At 41.4% G+C, this 24759-nt stretch overlaps 1 protein-coding gene across 4 annotated transcripts in view; it reads left to right on the top strand.

Annotated features, from left to right (window-relative positions):
- PPP4R3B (protein phosphatase 4 regulatory subunit 3B) overlaps positions 1–23443 on the top strand; it is a 46051-nt gene extending 22608 nt beyond the window's left edge. For 3 of the 4 annotated variants that reach the window (XM_061625760.1, XM_061625757.1, XM_061625758.1), the window contains exons 9-16: positions 743–845; positions 2884–2925; positions 6028–6186; positions 14368–14537; positions 18167–18306; positions 19457–19641; positions 20404–20606; positions 21886–23443. In XM_061625760.1, the coding sequence (XP_061481744.1) occupies positions 743–845; positions 2884–2925; positions 6028–6186; positions 14368–14537; positions 18167–18306; positions 19457–19641; positions 20404–20606; positions 21886–21981 (1098 nt within the window). In that variant the 3' untranslated portion in view covers positions 21982–23443. The remainder of the gene's footprint in view (positions 1–742; positions 846–2883; positions 2926–6027; positions 6187–14367; positions 14538–18166; positions 18307–19456; positions 19642–20403; positions 20607–21885) is intronic. The other variant, XM_061625759.1, reaches the window with a different exon arrangement.
- The last annotated feature ends 1316 nt before the right edge of the window (positions 23444–24759 follow it).

The following is a 24759-nucleotide window of genomic DNA, read 5'->3' as shown; positions in this document are numbered from 1 at the left end:
AATACAATATTATATTCCATAATGGTGCAATCGAAGGAGTTGGGTTTTGAATTTAGAAGGACTGAGTTCATGCTTACAATCTAAAGGTAGCTAGACAAGTTTCCATCTAAGCACCCATTACCTCCTAAGATGTTATGAGGTAAAATAAGAATACACTGCATCTTCCTGTCCTGTTGTGGTTGGGCAGGAGAGAATATAAATAAAGTCAGTGCACCATAGCTGTGTCCATGTTTGCACTGATGGGCACATGCATTATTATTGTGTAAAACATTTTAATCCTGCCTTCCGTTGTATAAGTCTCAAAGCATTTTACAGCATATCTTAAAACTGCTGCTAATGAAAATAAATAAAAGGGAAAATAAAACAAGAGTTTAATGTCACAGCAGCCGCATCCTCAAGTCATTTAATGTCATGAAGCTGCTAAAACTGAGAAATATTAAGCATCTGGGACTTAAAAAAAAAAATCTGGCACCTGGAAATGAACAGTTTGGATTCTATGCAAACGGATGGGGGAAGGGAGTCCCACAACTGAGATTCAAGTACAGAGAAGGCTCTTGCTCTGTCACCCAGATTTTACAGAACGGGAGTATCATGACCTGCAACTCTTCTGGGTAGATATGTTGAAAGTATTGGATGCAGCATAATTAATTTCTTTTTACTTGGTTGTTTTTTTATTTGTCAGCTGTATGACTTCATGTGCTCTTAAAATATTTGCTAATATAGTTAGTATTTTCTGTTTCAGAAAACTGAGAAAAGTGAGTTTCTCAATTTTTTCTACAACCATTGTATGCATGTCCTCACTGCTCCACTCCTGGCAAATACATCAGAGGACAAAGGCGACAAAGGTAAGATCAGATGTTAGATTGTCTTTTCTGTCTTAATAATAATAATAATAATTTAATTTTTAGGCCGCCTATCTGGCCAAAGCCACTCTAGGCGGCGTACATATTAAATTCAATAAAATACAAAATACAGTAAATACAATAAAATATTCTCCTTTGTCCACCTTTTTGTATTCAGGACATATGCAGATGTTTGCTGACATCTGCAAGAGAAATTGTGTTTTTGCTGTGTTGTATGAATTAACTAACTTATACTGGAACTATGTATGATTTCATGCCCTGGTTGTACAAACCGGAGCTCTTTTCTGATTTGCAGAAGACGGGTGGAAGTAGAGTATGGCCTGGTTCACATGTAATGTACAGCAATGGTTTATCATTACTTGCGTGAGCCATGGAGCTTACACGCCCCTTTCTCCTCTAGTAGCACAATTGCAAGAAGAAGAAAGAACCCACACATAATTCCCTACATAGTTATCTATTTATTTATTACTTGATTTATATCCTGCCTTTCCTTCCAGCAGGAGCCCAGGGTGGCAAACAAAAGCACTAAAAACACTTTAAAACATCATTAAAACAGACTTAAAATATATTAAAACAAAACAACTTTAAAAACATTTTTTTAAAAAGCTTTGAAGACATCTTTTTTAAAAGGTTAAAAAGCATTGTTTTTTTAAAAAAAAGGTTTAAAACCATATTGAAAAGCAATTCCAACACAAAATAGAGTGGGATAACCTGGAACCTTACACATGCTCAGCAGATGCCCTTCCACTGAGCTGTGGCCTGTCCCAAACTGTGCTTAGTCTTAACTGTGGTTTAGGGAAGCAAACCAACTTCAAACGGTGTTTTATGACTTTGGCTTGTTTCCCTAAACTCATCTGTGCCAACCTGGTGCCTTTCAGATATCTTGGGCTACAGCTCTCATCAGCCTCAGCATGGCCAATGGCCATGCATGATGGGAGCTGTGGCCCAAAATAACTTGAGGGTACCAGGTTGGGGAAGGCTGTCCTAAACGTAGTTTACACTAGCCATAGCCCTATCCAGACAAAACAAATAGGTGCAGTTAGTTGAAAACTAAACCAAACACTTCCAATCTCAAGATTGCACTGGGGGGAGGGCTCACCCAGACTTGTTCCCCTTGTGCTAAACTGGTTTAGCATTAGTTCTGAATGCTCGGGTGGGAGGGTTAGGTAAAAGCTTCTGCTTTTAAACCAACCTTTGATATCCAGCCTTGTGGAGTTGTGCTTTGAGAATAAGACTAGACTTGTTCTTACTCATTGTAGATCAAACATTTGGATGTCAAAGTGAAATGTGGTTAGTTTAAAATTGTGGGCTTCCAAGAGAAGATAAAGGAAAAATGCTAAGCCAGTGGTTCTTAACCTTTTTGAGGTCACAGACCCTTTGAGAATCTGATGAATGCTATCGACCCCATCAGTGAATACATACATACAATTTTATTGCACTGGAAATTGATTAATTTTTTTTGCACCCAGTTCCCTAAAGCCTGCAGGTTAAGAACTCCTGCACTAAGCCTAAGGCTCTTGCAGGCTTGGTCAGATAGTGGGAAACCATAGTTTCCTGTTCTGTGTAATCCAAGCTGCTTATTTTTCAGGCACAGAGGGTCCTCAAAAAAACCTGTGTCTTTCAATATAACTTAAGCAGTTCTGAGATTTGAAAGTTGTTGCAATTAAAGCAAAACAGAATGAAGCTCAATAACGTGTTTTTGGAGTTGTAGCTTTCCACGACCACAGAACTGACTTGCATGTCTCCTGTCATTCATCACCCACTTTTAGTGACTAGCCACGTACTATTTGCATGTGTGGCTTTAGTGGAATTATAGACAAAATTAGGTGGGTTCCAGTGGTGTGATTTCCCCTCCTCCAAAAAAAATAAGTGGGTGGATGGGTTTTTGTGGTACACGTGTGGGTCAAAAATTGCCTGACCCTTAAATAAAATATATACCTCTTGTCTTGAAATGTTTTCTCTATGCCACATTCATTAAGTAGGCAACTTAACAGTGTTCAATTTTTTCACTTTTTCTAAGATCCAGTAGTTGGAAGCAACAAGAGTAATACAATTTGCCCGGGTAGGTGGAAATCTATTTTTATTTCATTGTATGAATGGATCATTTTCTTTCTAAAGCAGAAAAAAGTAAATCAAGTCCCCAAACAAAGCTAATATGTTCCATCACAGTCCTTCATGTGGTGAAGTTGCAAGAATTGGCTTTCCTTGGCAGTTTTGGCACAGAGGCCCTTTGAATGCTTGGAACATGATAAGATGATGTGTGCACTTGCCACATCCTGAAAACATTCAAGAGACTGGCATCACCCTAAAAAGTGGGGAAATGACATTCTCAGTTCACAGCAGGAAGGCCGCATTTAGACATCACATTCATTGATCTGCCAAATCATGGCTTGAGGGATCTGGAGCAAGCCATATGTATGGGGTGTTCTCTCATGCTTCTGGGTGAATGTCAAACCCCAGTTTGGTGTGGATAGAAGTTTTTCTGTTTCTCAATACTAGATCCAGGATCATTTAACGAAGCTGAGTGTTGGGAGACACAGGATGGACAAAAGAAAGTACCCTTTCGCACCTCCCATAATTAGGCTGTGGAATTCACTACGAGATGTAGTGATGGACACTACCTTGGATAACTTAAAATGGGATTAGGTAAATTCACAGAGGATAAGGCTGCCACTGGCTGCTAGCCATGACGGCTGTATTTCCTCCAGTATTGGAGGCAGTATGCCTTTGAATATCAGTTGCTGAGAGTCCTCTTGCACTTACAGTGCCTTGCAAAAGTATTCAGACCCCTGACCAATGCTTTCATATTATTGAATTACAAATGGTACATTGTAATTTCATTCTGTATGTTATTTTATTTTGAAACACTGAAATTCAAAATCAATTATTGTAAGATGACATTGGTTTTATGTTGGGAAATGTTTGTAAGAAACATAAAAAACTGAAACATGTTGCTTGCCTAAGTATTCAACCCCTGTACTGTGGAAGCTGCCAGTTTACACAGATGAAAGAAATTCCCCTATCGAGGACACAGTCACCTTACCATTGGACTCCACCTGTGAACTATTAAAGTTGCTGGCACATTATCAGGATAAAAACCCCACTGTTGAAGGATTATTGGTCAGGCTATGGATCTAAAGGAAAATGAAGACCAAAGAACATTCTACAGAAGTGAGAAATAATGTAATACAAATGTGTAGATTAGGGAAAGGGTACAAACAAAAATCCAAGTATTTGGATATCCCAGTGAGCATAGTTGGATCAATAATCAGGAAGTGGAAGCTGCATCACACCACCTAGGCACTGCCAAGAACAGGCCATCCCTCAAAACTCAGAGCTCAAGAAGGAGACTAGTGAGAGAAGCCACAGAGAGGCTAACAGTGACTTTGAAGGAGCTACAGAGTTCAGTGGCTGGGAGTGGAATAATGGTGCACCAGTCAACCATATCAAGAGCTCTGCATGACACTGGCCTATATGGGAGAATGGCAAGAAAGAAGCCGTTACTCAAAAAGTACCATCTGAAAGCATGTCTGGAGTTTGCCAGAAAGCATGAGGGTGCCTCAGCTGCAATGTGGGAAAAGGTTTTGTGGTCAGATGAGACCAAGATGAAGCTTTTTGGCCAAAACTCAAATTGCTATGCGTGGTGCAAACCTAACACTGCTTATGCCTCAAGACACACTATCCCTACAGTGAAGTATGGTGGTGGCAGCATCATGTTGTGGGGATGCTTCTCGTCAGCAGGGACTGGGCATCTTGTTAAAATTGAAGGAAGAATGGATGGAGCAAAATACAGGGGAAAATACTGCAAGAGAACCTGTTTCAGTCCACTAGAAAACTGAAGTTTGGGAGGAAATTCACTTTTCAGCAGGACAACGATCCCAAGCACAAGGCCAAAGCAACCTTGGAGTGGCTCAAGAACAAAAAGGTTAATGTCCTACAGTGTCCTAGTCAAAGTCCTGATCTCAATCCCATTGAGAATCTGTGGCGCTCTTTGAAAATTGTGGCTCACAAGCAACGTCCAAAACAACCTGGAGCGAATCTGCCAAGAAGAATGGGCCAGAATCTCTCCAACACTGTGTGCAAAGCTGGTACAGACCTACCCCAAAAGACTTAAAGCTGCTATTGCAGAGAAAGGTAGCTCTACCAAATATTAATGTGTTGTTGTTGTTGTTATGTGCCTTCAAGTCAATTACGACTTATGGCGACCCTATGAATCAGTGACCTCCAAGAACATCTGTCATGAATTAATGTGTGAGAGTTGAATATTTACGCAAGCAAAATGTTTCCGTTTTTTATGTTACTTACAAGCATTTCCCAACATAAAACCAATGTCACTTCACAATAATTGATTTTGAGTTTCAGTGTTTCAAAATAAAATATTATATTTTATTATATATGTACCATTTGTAATTCAGTAATATGAGAGCATTGGTCAGGGGTCTGAATACTTTTGCAAGGCACTGTATCCTACTTGTGTGATTTTCATGGGCATCTGGTCGACCACTGTGAAAACAGGGTGCTGGACTATATGAGCCTTGATATAATTCAGCAGAGCTCCTCTTGAATGTTTTAATGTCTGAACTGGCAAACTCTGGTTTTAGCTATCCCTCTAAATGTGTATTCACAGGCGTACTCAGTGCATGATGTGGAGGTTGCAAGAATGTGTCATCTAAATGCATTTCATAAATGGCTGTGTGAAATCAGCCTCTTGTGAGCACAGCAGTTGTCTGCACAGGCCTTTCACAAATCTCTAAGTACTTTAGAGAAACTTTCAGAAACATTCCTGGGTCTTGCAGGAGGTATATATGTCTCCTGTAGCAGCAGCTAACTGTTTTACTGCAAGTTTGTTGAGTTGAGTTTACTTTATTACATGTTTAATTGAGTTAGTAAGCCTAAGCCACCTTAAATTCTCAGAGAGGCCAGGTAGAAATGTTTTGAATAAAAATGTTGCTAGACCTAGGATCCCAGCTTGTGCTTTGAGAACCTGGGCCCCTTGCAACTATTTGTTCAGAGTTCTCAATCTCGAGCTTGGTTGATGGAAAGAAAGGCTAGGAGCTTCCCTGTGGCTTGGGGAAAGTCTTATTCTTGGGCTAATACTACTTTTATAGTGACCTTGGCATTTGCAGGCTTCATTGTACCTAACTGACTTTTGTTCATTCTGTAGACAACTATCAAACAGCACAGCTGCTTGCCTTAATTTTGGAACTGCTCACCTTTTGTGTGGAACACCACACATATCATATCAAGAACTATATTATGAACAAGGATTTGCTGAGAAGAGTGTTGGTCTTGATGAATTCAAAACACACCTTTTTGGCACTGTGTAAGTAGCAGGTCAATTTTTTTTTTTTAAGGTAGCTTCTTGACCAGTTTTTCCCAAGCTGGTGCTTTCTGGTTGGTCGGTCGGTCAATTAAAACGTTTATATCCTTCTTAATCATTTGCATTTCTAAGTGGAGCTGTTGGACTCCAATTCCCATCAGCTCCAGGTGAACGCTCAGAGATGGTGGGAGTTGTAGTCCAATAAAATCTGGAGGGCATCAGGTTGGAGAAGGTAGTTCTAAACATGATTTGAGTGAGAGACTGACTGTTGTATGAGCAGCAATACCTGGTAAAATCTCAGAAATCAAAGAATGCTAAGTAAAGTAGTCAGAAGATAAGAGTTTCAGTGGCCTATTTTACTGCCTCATTTCTCACCATGAGCAGAAGCAGAATCAGTTTTTCAAAGTGAAAGGACCCATACAAAGGTACATAATTTATACATGCCAGAATTCAGTATATCTTCTTGCAGAATATGGGTTTCTCTGCAGAATGTTGCTCCCCCCCCCAAAAAAAAAAACGCAGAGTGCAAACAGCCCTGAGTATAATTTTCTACCAAGCTGAAAGTATTGTGATTGTTTCAGACCAGTATTGTGAGGACCGTTGATTCCAGGATAAACACCTGCCCTCTCTTGAACCAAAGTTGTATTATAGAGCGCAAAGCTCTGTTTATGCGGAGGGACTGAGTACTATTGCATTCGTCTCCTGCTTGTGGGCTTCCCATAGGTATCTGGTTGGCCACTGTGAGAATAGGATGCTGGACTAGATGGGCCTTTGGTCTGATCCCGCAGGGCTTGTCTTATGTGTCACTTTTAAGAACTTGGGGTGGGCACCTACTACCACCACATAATTCCCTACATATTGATTGATTGATATCCCGCCCTTCCTCCCAGCAGGAGCCAAGGGTGGCAAACAAAAGCACTAAAAACACTTTAAAACATCATAAAAACAGACTTTAAAATACATTAAAACAAAACAACTTTAAAAACATTTTTTTAAAAAGCTTTGAAGACATGTTTAAAAAAAGGTTAAAAAACATATTGGTTTAAAAAAAAAAAAAGTTTAAAAACATATTAAAAAGCAATTCCAACACAGAAGCAGACTGGGATAAGGTCACAACTTAAAAGGCTTGTTGAAAGAGGAAGGCCTCTTTAGAAAGCACAATCTCCCTCCCCGAAATAAAACCAGTCCTGGTTTTTCACTAACCCTATCCAATAACTGTTCACAAGTAATTAAAATCCTTCCTCCAGCTCTCAGAGTCTTGCTCTTCATTCTTTGCAGCTACCCTGACCCAGAGCTTAATTTGTGCTAGAGCACAGTCCAGCAACAATCCCCTTTTTCAGTACCAGAGCTAAATAGGCTAGAGACCATAATTAAACAGGCACAAGAGTGGCTGTATACTATAGCCAGCATGGAGTTTTCACATTCCACAATGTTAAATTGAAAGTACTCCCTCATGCCATTGTGATACTTCCCATAACCTCATTTCAAAACAAAATATTACAAAACTTATAGTCCTGAACTCAAAAACACTTGCTTAACAATCCTCTGCGATACACAAAACTCTCAGAGAGAATCTAGAGTTCAAAGTATAAAACAAGAAAGAAAAAACCAGACCCGTTGAACTTTTTATGTCGGTAGTCTCATAATTTGTTGAAATTCATTAAAAATCAGCCATGTTCACAGAGTACCTGTAATCCTATTGTAGACCTTACCCCATACTCTGATCTTCATCTTCTGCAGTTTAAATGTTTAAAAAATCATGGCTGATTTTTAATTAATTTAAGAAATTTAACATTGGAGTTTATGACAGTGCAGGCATGCTCAGTAAGAACCAACTGCCAGGGTTCTAAAAGCCAGACTAACAGCTGTTTGGCTTGGCTAATCAGGGGGCCACACCCACACCAGACTTTTTTCCAGTCCTGCCTTTCCCCAAAGAATCCTGGGAAGCGTAGTTTGTGAAGGGTGCTAAGAGTTGTTAGGAAACTCCTAGTCCACTGACAATTCCAGTGGCCAGAGTGGTTTAACAGCTACCCCCTCTTCTGATGATTGTAGCTCTGTGAGGGAAATAGGGCATATCCTAACAACTCTCAGCACCCTTCACAAACTACACTTCCTAGATTCGTTTGAGGAAAGCCATGGCTGTTTAAAGTGGAATCAGTATCTGGTGTGGATGTGACCAGCGACAGCTTTGGTTTAAATTTGAGTGGGAGACTACATGTGCCTGCTGTAGAATAAAAAGGTGGTGGAAACTCCAAAAAACAATGATGTTGTTAAAAATGGTTTCCTTTTGCAAGGAAAGGGTATTTCCATCTGCCCAGTGCCCACCCACCCAATCTCCCCCTCCATCTTCCGCCCTGCCCCTACACTTCCTTCCCTTACACCTCCTCCCCCCTCTCTGCACCTCCTCCAGGTCAGTTTCACCTATCCTAAGCATGATTGCACGGGAGTAAATCCCATTGAACTCAATAAGAATGCAAATGATCAGACCTGCCTTTCCTCTACCTCTCCTCTCCTCCCCCTCCTCCTTCTTCCTCTCCTCCCCCTCCTCCTTCTTCCTCCTCCCCTGCCCACTCCGGCCCTCCCTCCCCCTTCTCCTCCTGCTTGGTCAATTTCACCTATCCTAAGCATGATTGCATGGGAGTAAATCCCATTGAACTCAATAAGCATGCAAATGATCAAACCTATCCTCTTCCTTCTCTTCCCCTGCCCTCCCTCCTCCTCCCCCAAGGTCTGTTTCACCTATCCTAAGCATGATTGTAGGGGAGAAAATCTCATTGAACTCAATAAGCATCTCTTACTTCTCGGATTAAAAAGCAGAAAAATTCACTAACAGGCAAAAAACCCTTGCAGTTTAGGAATGTACCTATAGCTAACAGATATTTCTATCAAACTTTAAAAAGCAGGGATATTCGGCAGCTGTAGTGAATGCACCAGGAGAGCAGGAGATGCAATCTCCTCCCTGAGATATTGTACTACCCTGCAAATTTGTAATAATGCAAACACAATTTGGGTTGGTCTTTCACAGTCCAATTCACTTCCTTTGTAGCTTGGAAGAAATTGGTAACGTGCCTCTGAGTGTATGGTGAGTGGTGGCAACACCTGCAATCAGGACTGCATCTCCAAAGATGGAGAATTACATTTTTCGTATGTTTATTGGTGTTCTTCTTACTTCGCTTCTTTTCTGTGGTACTCCTGTTTCTACATAGCATTTAACCTAGAAAATTACATTTCTCTCATTATTCATCCTAGAAATCTGTGTCAAATTTATTTTTACTAATGTCAAAGCCTTCTTATTGGTCAATGTCATATGATGATGAAGAAAGCCTCTTGTATTCTAGTTCTACTTTGGATTCAGTTGAATCTGAAACTGCAGTTTGATGTAGGATTAGACTAAATGTAAAATTAGACTTTGGGCCCCAAATAGTTTTCTCGTCCATCTTTCTGGTACTTAGAAGAGGACTGGAAAGGGAAAGAAAAATATTCCAGGTGAATGACTGGCTATGAAGGTGGTGCTGACGTAAGAGATTTGGATACTGGGACCAGGGGCTATGCTCCCTGGAAGATGGACTGCTGGAAAGTGATGGGTTGCACCTCACAAGGACTGGGAAAGAATGTGTTTGGCAACAGCATGGAGAACTTCATCAGGAGAGCTTTAAACTGAATCCTAAGGGGGAAGGAGAAATAAACTTGGCGGTAATGACTAACAAAGGCTTGTGCACAGTAAGAGGAACTGTGGGAAGGGCTCTAATGGGGCCCAGTAATAGTCTTCATAAAAATGTAGGAAGAAAGCCAGGCCATAACTCACATGGTCTTCTATGTCTGTATACTAATGCCAAGAGTATGGGAAATAAGCAGGAGAAACTTGAACCCAGGAGGGTAAATTCGACTTGATAAGTATAACTGAAACTTGGTGGGATGACTCCCATGACTGGAATACAGTGATTGCAGGATATAACTAGTTCAAAAAACAGAAGCAATAGAAGGGGAGCTGAAGTTGCGCTATATGTTAAAAATATATATCCCTGCACAGAAATACAGGAGGATGACCTTGGTAGCTCCACCAAGAGTATCTGGATTAAAATAAATGGGCAAAGAATAAAAGGACCATGGTAGTTGGAGTCTCCTACCGATCATCCAATCAAGGAGAAGTCAAGGATGAAACTTTGAAATGCAAATTGCCAATGGTTCGAGGAGGCATGATGTAGTAGTAATGGGGGACTTCAGTTACCCCAATATCTGTTGGGAGACAAATTCTACAAAACACGGTCCCTCCAAGAAATGCCTGGCTTGTGTTGGAGATAACTTTCTCCTACAGAAAGTGGAGGAAGCAATGAGAGCAGTGGTTCTTAACTTGGGGTGCAAGCACCCCCCATGGTGCGAGACACTTTTTCTAGGAGTGTGAGGCCCAACCAAGGATTTTGGAAAACTTTCATTTATCTTTGCTAAATTAGGCTAAAACACACATTAAAATTAAATTTAAAAATGAACGGTACTTTTTCAGGGGGTGCGAGAGCATATTTTGGAAATCCAAGCGATGCTGGCAGTGGAAAAGGTTAAGAACCACTGAACTAGAGGATCAGCTATCCTTGACTTGATTTTAACCAACAGAGATGACTTGGTGTATGAAGTGGCAGTTATGGGATTTCTGGGGGAAAGTGACCACGCTGTACTAGAGCTTGATTGTAAAGGAAGCAAAAGCTGAGAGTAGCCATACTTGTACCCTGGACTTCAGGAAAGCCTATTTTAATAAGAACAATGGTAAATAAGGTTCCATGGCAAGAGAAAAGAAGTCCAAGATGGGTGGGAGTTTCTAAAAGAGGAAATTCTAAAGGCAGAATGGCAAACAATTCTGTCAAGGAAAAAAGGTGGAAGACAGCAGAAGAAGCCACTGTGGCTTCACAGAAAGCTTAGAGATGACCTAAAAACAAAAAGGGACACATACAAGAAGTGTAAGGAAGGCCAGACCACAAAGGAAGAGTACAGACAAGTAGCACAGAATTTCAGGAATAGCATCAGGAAGGCTAAAGCTGAGAATGAGCTGAGCTTAGCAAGAGATGCCAAAAGCAACAAAAAAGGAACATCCATAGTACTCAATGAGGATGGCAAAATGATAACAGATGACAAAGAAAAGGCAGAAGTGCTCAATTCCTACTTTGACTCAGTCTTCTCCCAGAAGAGAGTCTATGACCCTCCTGAGAATTCTGAAAGGGCAGGGTTGCAGCTTGAGATAGGTAGACAAATGGTCAAGGAATACCTAATCACTTTGAACGAGTTCAAATCTGCAGGGCTCGATGAGCTGCATACTAGAGTATTGAATGAACTGGTTGAAGAACTCTCGGAACCGCTCTCTATTATCTTTGCAAAATCATGGAAGATGGGTGAAGTGCTAGATGACTGAAGGAGGGCTAATGTTGTCCCTATCTTCAAAAAGGAGGTACTTGAGAACTACAGGCCAGTGAGCCTGACATCGATCCCTGGGAAAATTTTGCAGCAGATTATAAAGTGGTCAATCTGTAAGCACCTTGAAAACAATGCAGCGATTACTAGAAGCCTACATGGATTTATCAAGAACAAATCCTACCAGACTTATCTTACCTTGTTTTTTGATCGTAACCTCCTTGGTAGACTGTGGGAAAGCTGTGGACATAATATATCTCTACTTTAGCAAAGCTTTTGACAAAGTGCCCCATGGTATTCTGATTAGCAAGCTAGCTGAATGTGGGCTGGATGGAACAACTATCAGGTGAATCCACAGTTGGGTACAGAATTGTACTCAACTAGTGCTTATCAATGGTTCCTTCTCAAATTGGGGGGAAGTAATGAGCAGGGTACCGCAGGACTGGGCAGTGCGCTTCAACATTTTTATGAATAACTTGGATGAGGAAGTGCAGGGAATGCTTATCAAATTTGCAGATGATACAAAATTGGGAGGGATAGCTAATACCTTGGAAGACAGAACAAAATTCAAAGGGATCTTGATAGGCTGGAGTATTGGGCTGAAAACAACAGAATGAAATTTAACGGATAAATGCAAAGTTCTGCACCTAGGAAAAAGACACCAAATCACAGTTATAAGATGGGGTATACTTGGTTCAGCAATACTACAAGTGAGAAGGATCTTGGATCTGAATATGAGTCAACAGTGTGTTGTAGCTGCAAAAAAAAGCAAATGCTGTTTTAGGCTGTATTAACAGAAATATAGTTTCCAAACTGGGTGAAGTATTGGTTCCCCTTTATTTGGCACTTGTTAGCTTTCATCTTGAGTACTACATCCAGTTCTAGACACCACCCCTTAAGAAGGATGCAGGCAAACTGGAACAGGTTCAGACGAGGGCGAGGATGATCAGGGGACTGGAAACAAAGCTCTGTGAGGAGAGACTGAAAGAACTGGGCATGTTTAGCCTTGAGAAGAGAAGGCAGAGTGGATGTATGATAGCACTCTTCAGGTACTTGAAAGGTTGCCATACAGAGGAGGGCCAGGATCTCTTCTCGATCATCCCAGAGTGCAGGACACGGAATAATGGGCTCAAGTTGCAAGAAGCCAGATTTTGACTGAACATCAGGGAAAACATTCTGTCTGTTAGAGCGGTACGACAGTGTAACCAATTACCTAAGGAGATGGTGGGTTCTCCAACACTGGAGGCATTCAGTAGGCAGCTGGACAGCCTTAGTTTGGATTCCTGTATTGAGCAGGGAGTTGGATTCAATGGCCTTATAGGCCCCTTCCAACTCTGTGATACTAATTACGATATGTTGCTACTTAAGCAATGAATCTAGCTGTTGGAGAAAAACAAACTTGACCTGACCAAGATGCATGTGTTCAGCCTGCTATGCTAACCACTCCACTTAAGGAAGGGTGGGTATGGTAAATTAAAAATAGCTAGAAATTTGCTAGAATATATTTCACCTCCCACTGTTTTATCTTCTGCAAACTGAGACGCTCCTCATGTCCACTGGAGACTATTCTGCAGAATAGTCAGTGCCATTATTCCACAATTTGTTTGTTTTTAGTGTAAATTATGCCAAGTGTTGCTGTACTTCACATATTCACAGAAACAGAAGCAAAATAAAATAATTTACTATAGGGAACTTCACTAAAATTGTGAAGTAAATCAAATATATTTAAAGTGACTATCTGAACTCTTATTAACTGTCTTAATATTGTTGCTTCTTCCCTGCTAAAACAAGATCAGTACAGCACATGTCCTGTTTCTGTTATTTGGGCTGATTGCCGGTGTTACCACCACTCACCATATGCTCAGAGACACATGTTACCAAATTCTTCCAAGCTACACAGGAAGTGGACTGGACTGTGAAGACCAACGCAAATTGTGTTTGCATTATTACAAATTTGTAGGGCAGTACAATATCTCCTGCTCCCCTGGTGCATTCACTATAGCTGCCCAATTTTCCTGCTTTTTAATCTTTGATAGAAATATCTGTTGGCTATATGTATGTTTTCAAACCGCAGGTTTTTTTGTTACACCTATTAGTGAATATTTCTCTTCATGAAAGAAGCCCACCTCACGCTTTTTCTGTTGGCCGCCTTCCCTTGCAGTACCTCTGTTTATCACAAATGAAGCCCACAAGCTCATTGTTCTTTTAACCAACTTCAAAAGGAATTCGTGCAAAATGTCTCCTCCTTCCCCCCCCTTCCCTTTCTAGGGAACTCTGGTAAGTGCTGGGGTGGGAGGGGGAGGGGCTAGCCACAAGTACACTCTGATGCAGAAGGTGCTCGATGGGAGAAAAGTGGGGACTGAGTAGGGAGCATTGGATGAAGACAAGAGGAGAAGCAGGAACAGAAACAGTCTGAAGGAACTTGAAAGGGGCTTTAAAATTCTGTTGCCAGCTGCTTGGTTAGTTGGAGGACTGTGGAATGTGGCAGGATTAGCGACATACTAGCAGGAGCAAGACCAGCAATGTGGATCGCTGCTGAAAGGGGAAATACTGGCAGCATAAGAAGAAAAGGCAAAACATGACTGCACCCCAGTTTTGATCACCGGAATTAAAGTCACGGTCCCCACGTGGATCACATTTGTTGACCCCTGGTTAAATCTACCCTTGCGGAGCCTTTTTGCTTCTGTGCATTAAACTGGACCATTCCTTTCTGGTTGTGTGAACAGTCAAATGCAAGTACTGTGAGAACAGGAAAGGACCATCCTAAAATGCTTGTTAACGTTGCAGGTGCTCTTCGTTTCATGAGGAGGATAATCGGCCTAAAGGATGAATTTTATAACCGTTATATCACCAAAGGAAACCTTTTTGAGCCGGTCATAAATGCTCTTTTGGATAATGGAACTAGGTACAATCTGCTGAATTCAGCAGTCATTGAACTTTTTGAATTCATCAGAGTGGTAAGTTGTGAGTGTTTTCAATTTCATCTTCTAAAATAAATGTTTAGGCATCTGTGAGTTTTAGATCTCACTACTGAATGCAAAAAGATCTTAAGTGTAAAAAAAAGTCACAGCAACAGTGCAGGGTGCCTTCATAATAGTCACAGCCACACCCCCTCACAGTCACACCCCCTTCTAAAATTATACAACCTTCTAAGATTATAGAATAATCTGGCCACGCTTGAATACTGCTTTCCTCAGGCCAACACACTACCCTTTCTTGCCAGTTGGCTCATAGGACACTGGAGACATAGGAACCTTGCTGGGACCCGGCTCCCAAGAAAGTAAGACGCACACCCTGGAGCCCTTGGACAACTACACCCCTACACAGCAAGATTGGAGTGGAGGGTGGTCTTTACTTTAAAAGGTCTGGTCAACTATCACTACTGGAACATGGTGTGAACGGGGCCAAGGCTTGAGCCCATTCTCCCTTCTCATTCTCCTTTGCCTTCCCCCATCCAACACAATACTCCTGCCAGCCTTTCCCAGTGCTCCTTCTGAGCAGCTGTGTCCAGCCTTTCTTGTCTTTCTTTCCTGCTCCAGAGTGGGAAAGGCTGGTGGGGTGAGGGTGGGAACAAAGGGGTTTCCTCGTCTGGCCCTGTGTGACTGGCCACTCATTATGCTTACTAGAGGGTGATGCCACGCTCACCATGGCAAGCGGATTTGTTGAAGCCTGCATGTGAGCCCCAGACTTGCTCTGTCATATACCATATTCAGGCTCTTTTAAGTGTATGCTAATCCAGGGGTTCCCAACCTGGGGGCAGTGAAGTAATCCAGAGGAGGCCACAAATAGTAAAGAAATGAATTATTTATTATTATTTTTAAAGTCATCACTACCTGGACGCTGTCTGCTCCCCACTGCTGCTGCAGATGACACCTCCCTCTTGCTTCAGACAAGAGGGGAGGACTTTGCTGAAGCGCCAAAGTGTCTTTCGGGCGCACTGAGGGCAGTAATCTGCTTGTACAACACATGGCAGATGCCAGAGGAGGCTGAGGGTGAAGCTACCAGGAAGAAGAGGGGATTACTATCCCAACTCCTTGCACTGCTGCTGCTGACGATGCCCTTACTCAGAATGAGAGGAGAGGGCTTTTTGTGAAACAAAAAGAAGCAAGGCTGCAAGGAAAGGCTGGTTTCCCCCTTCCTTCCTGGCAGCCAGCATGCCTGCTTTTCTTGGCTCCTGATGATTTTTAAAAAGCTCAACAGGTTGGCTGAGGCTGGGGTCCACATACTGCAGCTGAAATTTATTTATTTATTTATTATTGCATTTATATCCCATTTTTCCTCCAAGTTGCTCAAGGTGGTACACATGGTCATCCCCCCCCTTCCATTTTATCCTTACACCAACCCTGTGAGATAGGTCAGGCTGAGAGACTGTGTCTAGCCCAAGGTGGGCTTCATGGCTGAGTGGGGGTTTGAACCTGGATCTTAGCCCAACACTGTAACCCACTGGTATTGGGAGACAGGACTGTACATCTTCAGACTGTGAGGGGGGAGGGGGATCCCAGTTTGATTGGACCTTTGCATTAAGAAAAGAAAGCAAGACCTCCCTGTCTGCAGGAAGCTTTTTATGGAAAGGGGTATTTGGAGATGTGATTTTGCCATGCACCATTTTTTCAATTAACAGAGGCTAAAATTACAATTAGCTTGGGGGGGGGGTCACGAAATGTTTTGAGCTTACAAAGGGGGTCCTGTACTCATAAAAGTTTGGAACCACTGTGCTAGTCCTTCTACACAAACATCATGTCTTTGAGCAGCCTTACTCAACTTGATGTCTTCCAGGTGTTTTGGACTCCCAACTTCCATCATCCCTGACCATTGGCCATGCTGGCTGGGATTAGTGGGAGGTGTAATCCAAAACATCTGGAGGGCACCAAGTTGGACAAGGCTGTCCTGGAGCATGATTGGCTGAGCTATTCAGAACAGGAGTATGAGGTACTCTGCTGCTGAAAAAACTGCTTGCTTTAGCTGCAGAAACTCCCAAGTGCATGCTGTTGCTCAAAACACTTTTAATTCTAAACCTACCACTGGTTAAAAGAAAGGAATATCCTCAACAGCTAGACAAGATAGTTGACTTGAGATTCCCATAATAGAAGCAGGTTTCTAGTGCAATCTCTGTGGCTAGAATGCTCTCCCTCTTCCTTTCTTGCTATGTGTCTGATCTCCACCAGGATTTCCCAGGGATTCAAATACAAAACACTTCATTGAAAAGTTTCCTTGTTTAATTGTTACTAATTATTATTAATGATATTTATTAGTCGCTTTTTTCAGAATGAGACTTACAAAAAAAATCTCAAACATACATAAAACAAAATTCACAGTACAAATAGAAAAATCAAAACAATATACCAAGCAAAACTCAAAAAAATTTATAAGAAATAACGAAGCAATATGCAATACAATTCAAATACAATACAGCGTGCAATTAGGAGTCATCTTACAAGCCTAAGTAGATAAAAATAATGAAATAAAGGGACATCCTCATGGATACTCTTCTTATTCTTTTCACCTGAACTCCAAAACTCCAGGGCTCTCTGACACTGGAGGCATTCAAGAGGCAGCTGGACAGCCATCTGTCGGGAATGCTTTGATTTGGATTCCTGCATTGAGCAGGGGGTTGGACTCGAAGGCCTTGTAGGCCCCTTCCAACTCTATGATTCTATGAAAACCTGTATCTATCTTCCCTTATAGGGTGGGTTTCATGAGATTTATTTAATTTCAGGCTCTCGTGAGAGCTTCCTTTCCCCATTTGTTGAAGCACAACAATTTACTTTTGATATTCTTTTGTCCCTGCAAAGGAGTAATAGGTCTTGCAATAGACATGTAGGAGTTTAGAATTGGGATGTTACTAGAAAAAGTCAGAGGGGAATTCCTCCTCCCCCTCCTGAGGGTCTCCTGGTGAATAGTTCTAGTGTCCTTCCTTGGAGTTCACAGGGGAAGTTTGCTCTAATTTTAGTGGCTTCCTTCTGAGATAAATAGAGGGTAAAAGGAGTTTAGACTGAATAGGTCCCATTTCCAACAACAATTTATGGGACTGGGAATACTGCAACGTGTTCCAAACCTTCATGCATATATTGGGATTCCTAAATCCCAATTCAGCACTTCGCTTTGAGCCATTTGAATAACCCAAGAGGAAATTATCTGGCTTGTAAGTTAGTTTCATTAATTGATTTCAAGACAGTGATAGAGTTATACTGGTAATTTCAAGTTGCAGCTACTGTAACACACACAGAGTGATATCAGTAGAACAGATTTGAAAAACCTGTGTTAAGAGATAGTATTGCTTATTTGTCTCCTAGGGAGAGGAGGTAGGTAGCTGCCCTGGGCTCCTTCAGAAGAAAGGGCAGAATACAAATTGAATAGATAGATGTGTTGGCTTACAAATCTCATGTCTTTTAACCCATTGCATGCTCCTCTCTAAATTCCCAGAAAACGGAGGGAGGTGTTAGCCTTACAGAAAACCATGAGAACAAGTTTCAAGCTTACCTTATTTTATTATTTTGCTATGATGGAGGGGTTATAAATTAACTGCAGTAATGAGCTCATTTTGAGGTCTCTGATGTCAAGTCTGGTGTTTTTTATATTAATACAGGAAGATATCAAATCACTTACTGCACATATAGTTGAAAACTTTTATAAGGCTCTTGAATCCATTGAATATGTTCAAACGTTCAAAGGACTGAAGACAAAATACGAGCAAGAGAAAGACAGACAAAGCCAGAAACTGAACAGGTACACATCTTGAAACTAAATATAAATTTGCAAGCACTTTTGGGTGGTCTTTCTAAGCAGGTTTCCTGAAGCTTCCCTGTCTTGCTTGTCCCGTTAATGATATTGCCATATGTGCCTGTCTGCCTTGCACAGTGCATTTCCATGATTTGCATCTGTGTTTAATGCATTTCTCACTCAGCTTTACTTCTCGGAGACTTCTGAATCTTGGGGTTGTATTCAAATGTCCCATCAGCACAACTATTTCTGCTTGTGCAGTAGAACATTCTCCCCCTCTCCCCATAAATCTATTCTGGGGGTTCCTTCAATCCTCTGGAGCATATTTAGGAATGGTGCAGCGCACATGCAGGAGGGTGCTTGTGCAATTATTTAGTTGAATACTGCCCTGGGTATTTTGTTCTTTGGTTTGTTTGAAAAGCATTTTGCTTAATTTCTAAACAAAGGTGAGGAAACAAGAATTGTGCAACTGTTACATGGAAGAGAATTTTTTGTTGGATGGATTTGTGAAGCTGTGACTTTGTTAGGTGCCCTGAGAACTGGCTGGCTGAAGAGTGGCATATAAATTGTTTAATGTCTTCAAACAGTATTTCCAGGAGTAAGGAATCATCTAGTCTTCCCCTCAGTGAAGTTTCCATGCTGGGATTTTGACATCAGGGTGGGGGGTAGACAGAAGGAGCAGAGGTTAGCTGAGGCAACAGGTACACTGGTGCAGACCAATCCCTAGTTCCTTAGGATAGTAGAAGACACTGGAAGACCACAGTTGGCTACTCTAGAAGCCCAGGTGGCCCAAACTCCTGGAAGAGGCTTCAGTGCAGCCTTGTGTGTGTTTGATCTTGAGTACTGCGTTCAAGAGGCAGCTAGACAACCACCTGTCGGGTATGCTTTAAGTTGGATTCCTACGTTGAGGAGGAGGTTGGACTCAGTGGCCTTGTAGGCCCCTTCCAGTTCGACTATTCTGTGATTCTATGATCCTATGTGCTGCCCGAAGCTCCTTGGAGGAAGACCAGAATACTGCCATTAACTGAATAAATATTATTCTTGGGTTTTTTTCTGCTAACGTCTCTATGCTGTATCAGCCATGCATGGTCCAGCTTTGCCATCTTCTATTGCAACCCCATGCCAACTTTTCAGCATTTTTGGGTGTATTTTACAGTGTCCCATCTATACTGCGTAGCAACAGGTTCCGTAGAGATGCTAGAACCTTGGAAGATGACGAGGAAATGTGGTTCAATGAAGATGAAGAGGAGGAGGGTGAAGCAGTTGTACCCCCTGTAGAGAAATCCAAGTCGGAGGATGATTTTCCAGATAGTTATGAGAAATTCATGGAAACAAAAAAAGGTATTCCCCCATTTTTGCATTGAGATTCTGTGTGAGGAGCGAATTTCAAGAACTTACTAAAATCCCAAGAATTGAGGGAGTTATTAGTAGACTCAGTAGTAGAGAGAAACCTGAAAACATTGTGGGCAGTTTCAGCCAAACTAAGAATCAGATCCCATTGAGGGGAATTTCCAGTGAGAGGACTCTGGGGTCTTTTCCATGGCCTCCGTCTCCATGAATTTTCCCCAAGTATATTTCACCCACCCAATCACAAATGGATATAATAGATTAGAACAGATTATGACAAAAGGCGTATATTTTGCAACCAGAGCAAATCATAGACACAGTTGGAGGGAGTCAAATTAAATATAATCAGAGATATGCAACAACATTTGTGTGATTGAGATGGAACTCATTCATGCCTGCACGTTTGCACAAGTTGCAGCAGCAACATAGGCAGTGTGTCCCCACATCAAAAGTGCCTCTGCAGGGATACTGTAATGGTATCGTAAGCTTCTATGGTGCTTGTGTGGAGACTGCCAGTTCCAGCGACCTTTTCCGTCAGAGAAGCCCTGCTCTCGTTATGTTGGGTATAATATACTTTGCAGGAGCTAGCCCATGCCTTTGTCCTCAGCATGTGGCTAAGCACTGCTTCCCCCAGTTGAAGTGCCACTTGGTTAAAAAAGCAAAGAGCAAGTTCAGTTGATAAACAGTATATATCTTGGCTTTTGTGCATCATTTATCTTAATGACCATGCTAAACATAACCCATTTTCCACATTAGCAAAAGAGAGTGAAGACAAAGAGAATCTCCCCAAAAGAACTTCAGCGGGTGGCTTCAAATTCACATTTTCCCACTCTGCTAGTGCAACTAATGGAGCAAATAGTACAAACAGTAAATCTGTAGCAGCTCAGACATCACCGGCAAGTTCAAATGGTTCTTCTTCTAAGAATGCCAATTTGACTGCAGCAGTCGCAGCCACAAAGGTGAGCAAACTGGTGTTTGTGAAAGCAAGTGCAATTGCAATTTAAAGCTTCATTGTTGCGGTAGGAAAGCTTCTTCTTTCAAACATAAAAAGGTGGTCTTAAGAGCCAGAGTGGACCTTCCATGCCAGACCTTTCATCTGGGAGTTAAAGCAGGTGGGACACAGAGTGAGCTTTCCCTGTGGCAGGTTCTTACCTTGCAGCATTGTTTTACATACAGCTGGACCTTGCAAAGATTTTGTAAGTGGAGCACAACTTTGAAATTAATGAACCTAAGATAGTCACATCTATAAATTTCAATAGGTCTGCTCTGAGTAGGACAAGCATTGACTATCCCTCCGTATCTCCTAATGCTGTTTTCCAGGTGCTGCTGGGCACCTGAGCAGCCAGCTGATGTGTCGTTTGCAGTGCTGAATGCTTAAATTCTCCCTACTTCAGACACACTTTGAGTACAGCAGATCTGACCTGCAAGAGGAACATGTTTATCTTCTTGCTGCTTAATAACTGTGTTTGAGGATTACTCAGGATAGTTGGGGGTTGTTCATTCTGTAGGGCTCTCTGAAATGTGAGAAGAGCCCTGCTGGATCAAGACCAAAGGTCCCTCTAGCCTGGCATGCTCTTTTCCACAGTTGTCAGCCAGACACTTCCAAAAAGCTCAGAAGCAGGGCATTGTTTGTCCTTAGCATCTGGTTGTGTGAGACATTTGCTCAGCAAGATGACATTTAACTTCCACAGTGAATAGCTGTTGATAGACTATCTTCCATGAATTTAGTTTCCTTTCTAAAACCATCTGTTAGTGACTTAGCCACATCTTGTGGCAGCACATTCCATAAAATGGAAGTGCGCCATTGCTGTCTGAAAGAGCTTTCCCTCCACCTACAAATGCAGTAATATCTAATCCCGAGTCTCTGAACTATGACACAGATACCTGACCTGCATGCCTATAGTCAGGTTATTTTTGAAAAGTGGGGTTTGAAACGTAGGGGGGACAACTTTTATACTTTGAAATGTGACAGTAAAATGTGTAACTTCACACAGTTGTCCTATAATTCTTGGACAATATACACAGCATCTATTATTAGTTGCTTTGGACATATTTATGGAAAGGTGGGGTATAAGTGAGTTTATATCAAATGTAGTTTTTCCTTCTATGCTAGCCGGTGGCTACCTCAGGCCTCCCATAGTATTGCTCTGTTCCTTTCATAGGCTGATGGCTATTTGCAATAGTTGATTGTTCCTGAGAATTCTTTTCAGATGGGAGTTTTTCCTTTACATTCAACAGGGAAGTTTAGTCGGCCTTGTGGATTATCCAGATGATGAGGAAGAAGATGAAGAGGAGGAAACATCCCCAAGAAAAAGACCTCGTCTTGGCTCTTAAATATTGAAACAAACTCTTAATTGAGGGTGCTTAAATGCTGTGACTGAACTGAATAGTCTGACAGAAAGCTTTCTCCCTGGAAAATACACGAGAATGCAAGGAGTAGCAAAAGAGAATGCAAGGAGTAGCAAAAGAAACTCGACTAGAAGGGTTTAGTTCTGAGAACACCAGGCTTCCAAAGAACCTAATCTCTGTCTAGTCAGTGAGTCTGCCATTCGGGCTGTTAAAAATTAAACTGAAACGGTGGGTTAGTAATCAGCACCTGGATGACAGGTTGCCCGCAAAAAGAACATCTCGGGTTCTGTGAGGGGATGGGACAAGTAACTTTTTGATACTGCAGGGTTTCCCAGTTTGTATCCAAACTAGAAGAAAATTGTAAGGCTTCAGTTGCAAACTTAGTAACATGACTTTGTAATGGTGCTGTCCATTGTGTTTTTTTTAGCAATTGCCTCTTTTAAATGATTCTCTTTCTATAATGAATTCATACATTGGGGACCACTACTTGCACAGTCAGCCAAAACAGAGAGGGTATCACCCTATGTAGTGCATGCTGAGTGGCAAATTGATCTCTCCCACACCCCATCCATATTTTGGGAGGAAAATGGAAAATGACTACAAGAAGCTATTCAGGAAAGCCGATACCAAAAGCTTCTCAGCTTTCAAGGGAAAAAAAGAAACCATCAATAACCTTAGTTCTTGAAGTGGCATCTGAGTTGCAACTATCAGTAGCATTTTATGGAAACCAAGTTGAATGGAGTTACTCCCTGCTAGCTTCAATTTTTTTCCCCTTGAGGCATCTGCATTTCACATTTGCAAGAGAGAGAGAACACTGAAATGCTGCCGGAAGGTTTTGAACCCTACTAAATTTGGGGACAGTCATTTTTGACCAATAAATGATTTGGAAGAAGAGTCAACAGGCAGCACCTTGAAGTGAGGGGGGGGGTAGTACAAAGGCTGCTTCTTAACACATTCCATGTATTTAAGCAAATTTCAAGAAAGTACATTAGGTAAATTGGAGGCAACCATTCTGACACCTTTTTATTTTCGGAGCAAGTGAACTGTAAATATTTTAATGTTAGTTTGGCCATATATGATCTGAGATCATGCAGAAGAAGAAATTCCCAAACTACAAATTGCATGAAGAGTGATATGAACTATGAAACCAGCAGAAATTCTCCTTATAGATCACTCTTGCAATGTGTTAGGGTCCATTTCTCCTGGAACAGTTACTGACAGTTTCCCTGTTTTGGAGATTTTGTAGTTAATTTTAATTTTAGCTATTGTTTGCAAAAGATGGGCTGACTGTGTAGATATGAAGTATAGTTTTTCCATGAAACAGAAGTTTATTTTGTATTGAAAAAGAAAACCACTGTATTTGTTTTACACCATTTGTATACATGTGGTGATATTAATGCTGAACTGTAAAATTCAGGAATTAAAATGTGACCCTGTAATTCCATAATTATTGGTTTTGTTTGGTTTGTTGTAAATGGTAAGTTAATTCAGATTTTTGAAATGTGGCCATTTTAGAGGATTTTAATGAGATAGTTACTTGTGCAAATTATTCATTATATGCCACCAAACCAAATCTAGTGGGAAACAAACAAGGAACGCTCCTACATTTGATTTGGTGTGTTGCAATGACTGACAGTTAATATGGCCTGAAGGAATTCTCTCTGCCATCTGGGGGCTCCAGGCAACTATAAATGGGGCTTCCCTCTCACTTCAACTGAGGGGAAGTGGGTGGCAAAACAGTTGGTCTGGTTCAGCAGTATTACTGTGTAGGCTTGCTATGTTCACTTGGTCTTTTTTCTTTCTTCCTGGAATCAGTTTTTTCTTAAGCTCTGTTGGGGGGTGGGAGGGGGATACCCTCTCTGGCTCCAAGCTTTTTATTAAGTCACTGAGAATGACCCAACACAATCTTCCATTCGTTTTTAAAGACTGTTAAGCGCTTTAAGAACATATGCAGACCCTGCCCATGAGTTGCATCTATAGCAAAAATCAGTAGTTTTTTAAGTTCAGTGTAAACAATAGGTGAAATGTAAAGTTAAAAGTGCTCAAATATTGGCTGACAAATATGCTGAAAGAGGAATCACCTCCCTTTCAAGTTACATAATTTTCCTCAAGTGCATTCTTCCCCACTTCCACCTCCCTTCCAGTTTGTATGCTGGTTGCTTTTTGCCACAGCACAGCCTACGTTTCAAATGCCTGGGGCCCTTCAACTGATTTTTTTCAAAGAAAGATTACATCTGCCAACATGTCTCAGTTAAATACTATTTTAATAAAAAGTTACATGAAATGTGGATGGACTGTGTTTCTTACTGTGTTGGAAAATTGTAGATGGTAGTCTTCTGTTATCAGAAGCACTGGAGATGATTAAATTTTGAATAATTCTGAACAGAGCACAATAATGGGATAAGGGCACTTAAAATATATGAAAATAGATTAGCTAGTTTGTTTTGTCTTGTCACTTGCTGGTCATGTGACTTTTCAGTTTGTCAGGATTGCTTCACACATAACACTATAAGTATGTACCTGCTAGTTTACCATCTGCTTACTTCTGCCCAGTAATATGCAAAGATGGCCATGCCCTGCCCCCCACATTCTATGTAGAGCCAAAAATGATGTAAAAAGGGGCCACTTGGGCCCTATATACAGCTTGTTTCTAGTGGGCACGCAGCGTGACACAAAAATGTAGTTCAGCTGAAGTGCCATGACATTTTCCATACTATATTGGAAGCTTGACACTTCCTACATCATCTACATATAAAATTAATA

Source organism: Rhineura floridana, chromosome 4 (genome assembly GCF_030035675.1).
Source record: "Rhineura floridana isolate rRhiFlo1 chromosome 4, rRhiFlo1.hap2, whole genome shotgun sequence".
Taxonomy (NCBI): domain Eukaryota; kingdom Metazoa; phylum Chordata; class Lepidosauria; order Squamata; family Rhineuridae; genus Rhineura; species Rhineura floridana.
This window is presented reverse-complemented; position numbering and strand designations above follow the sequence as displayed.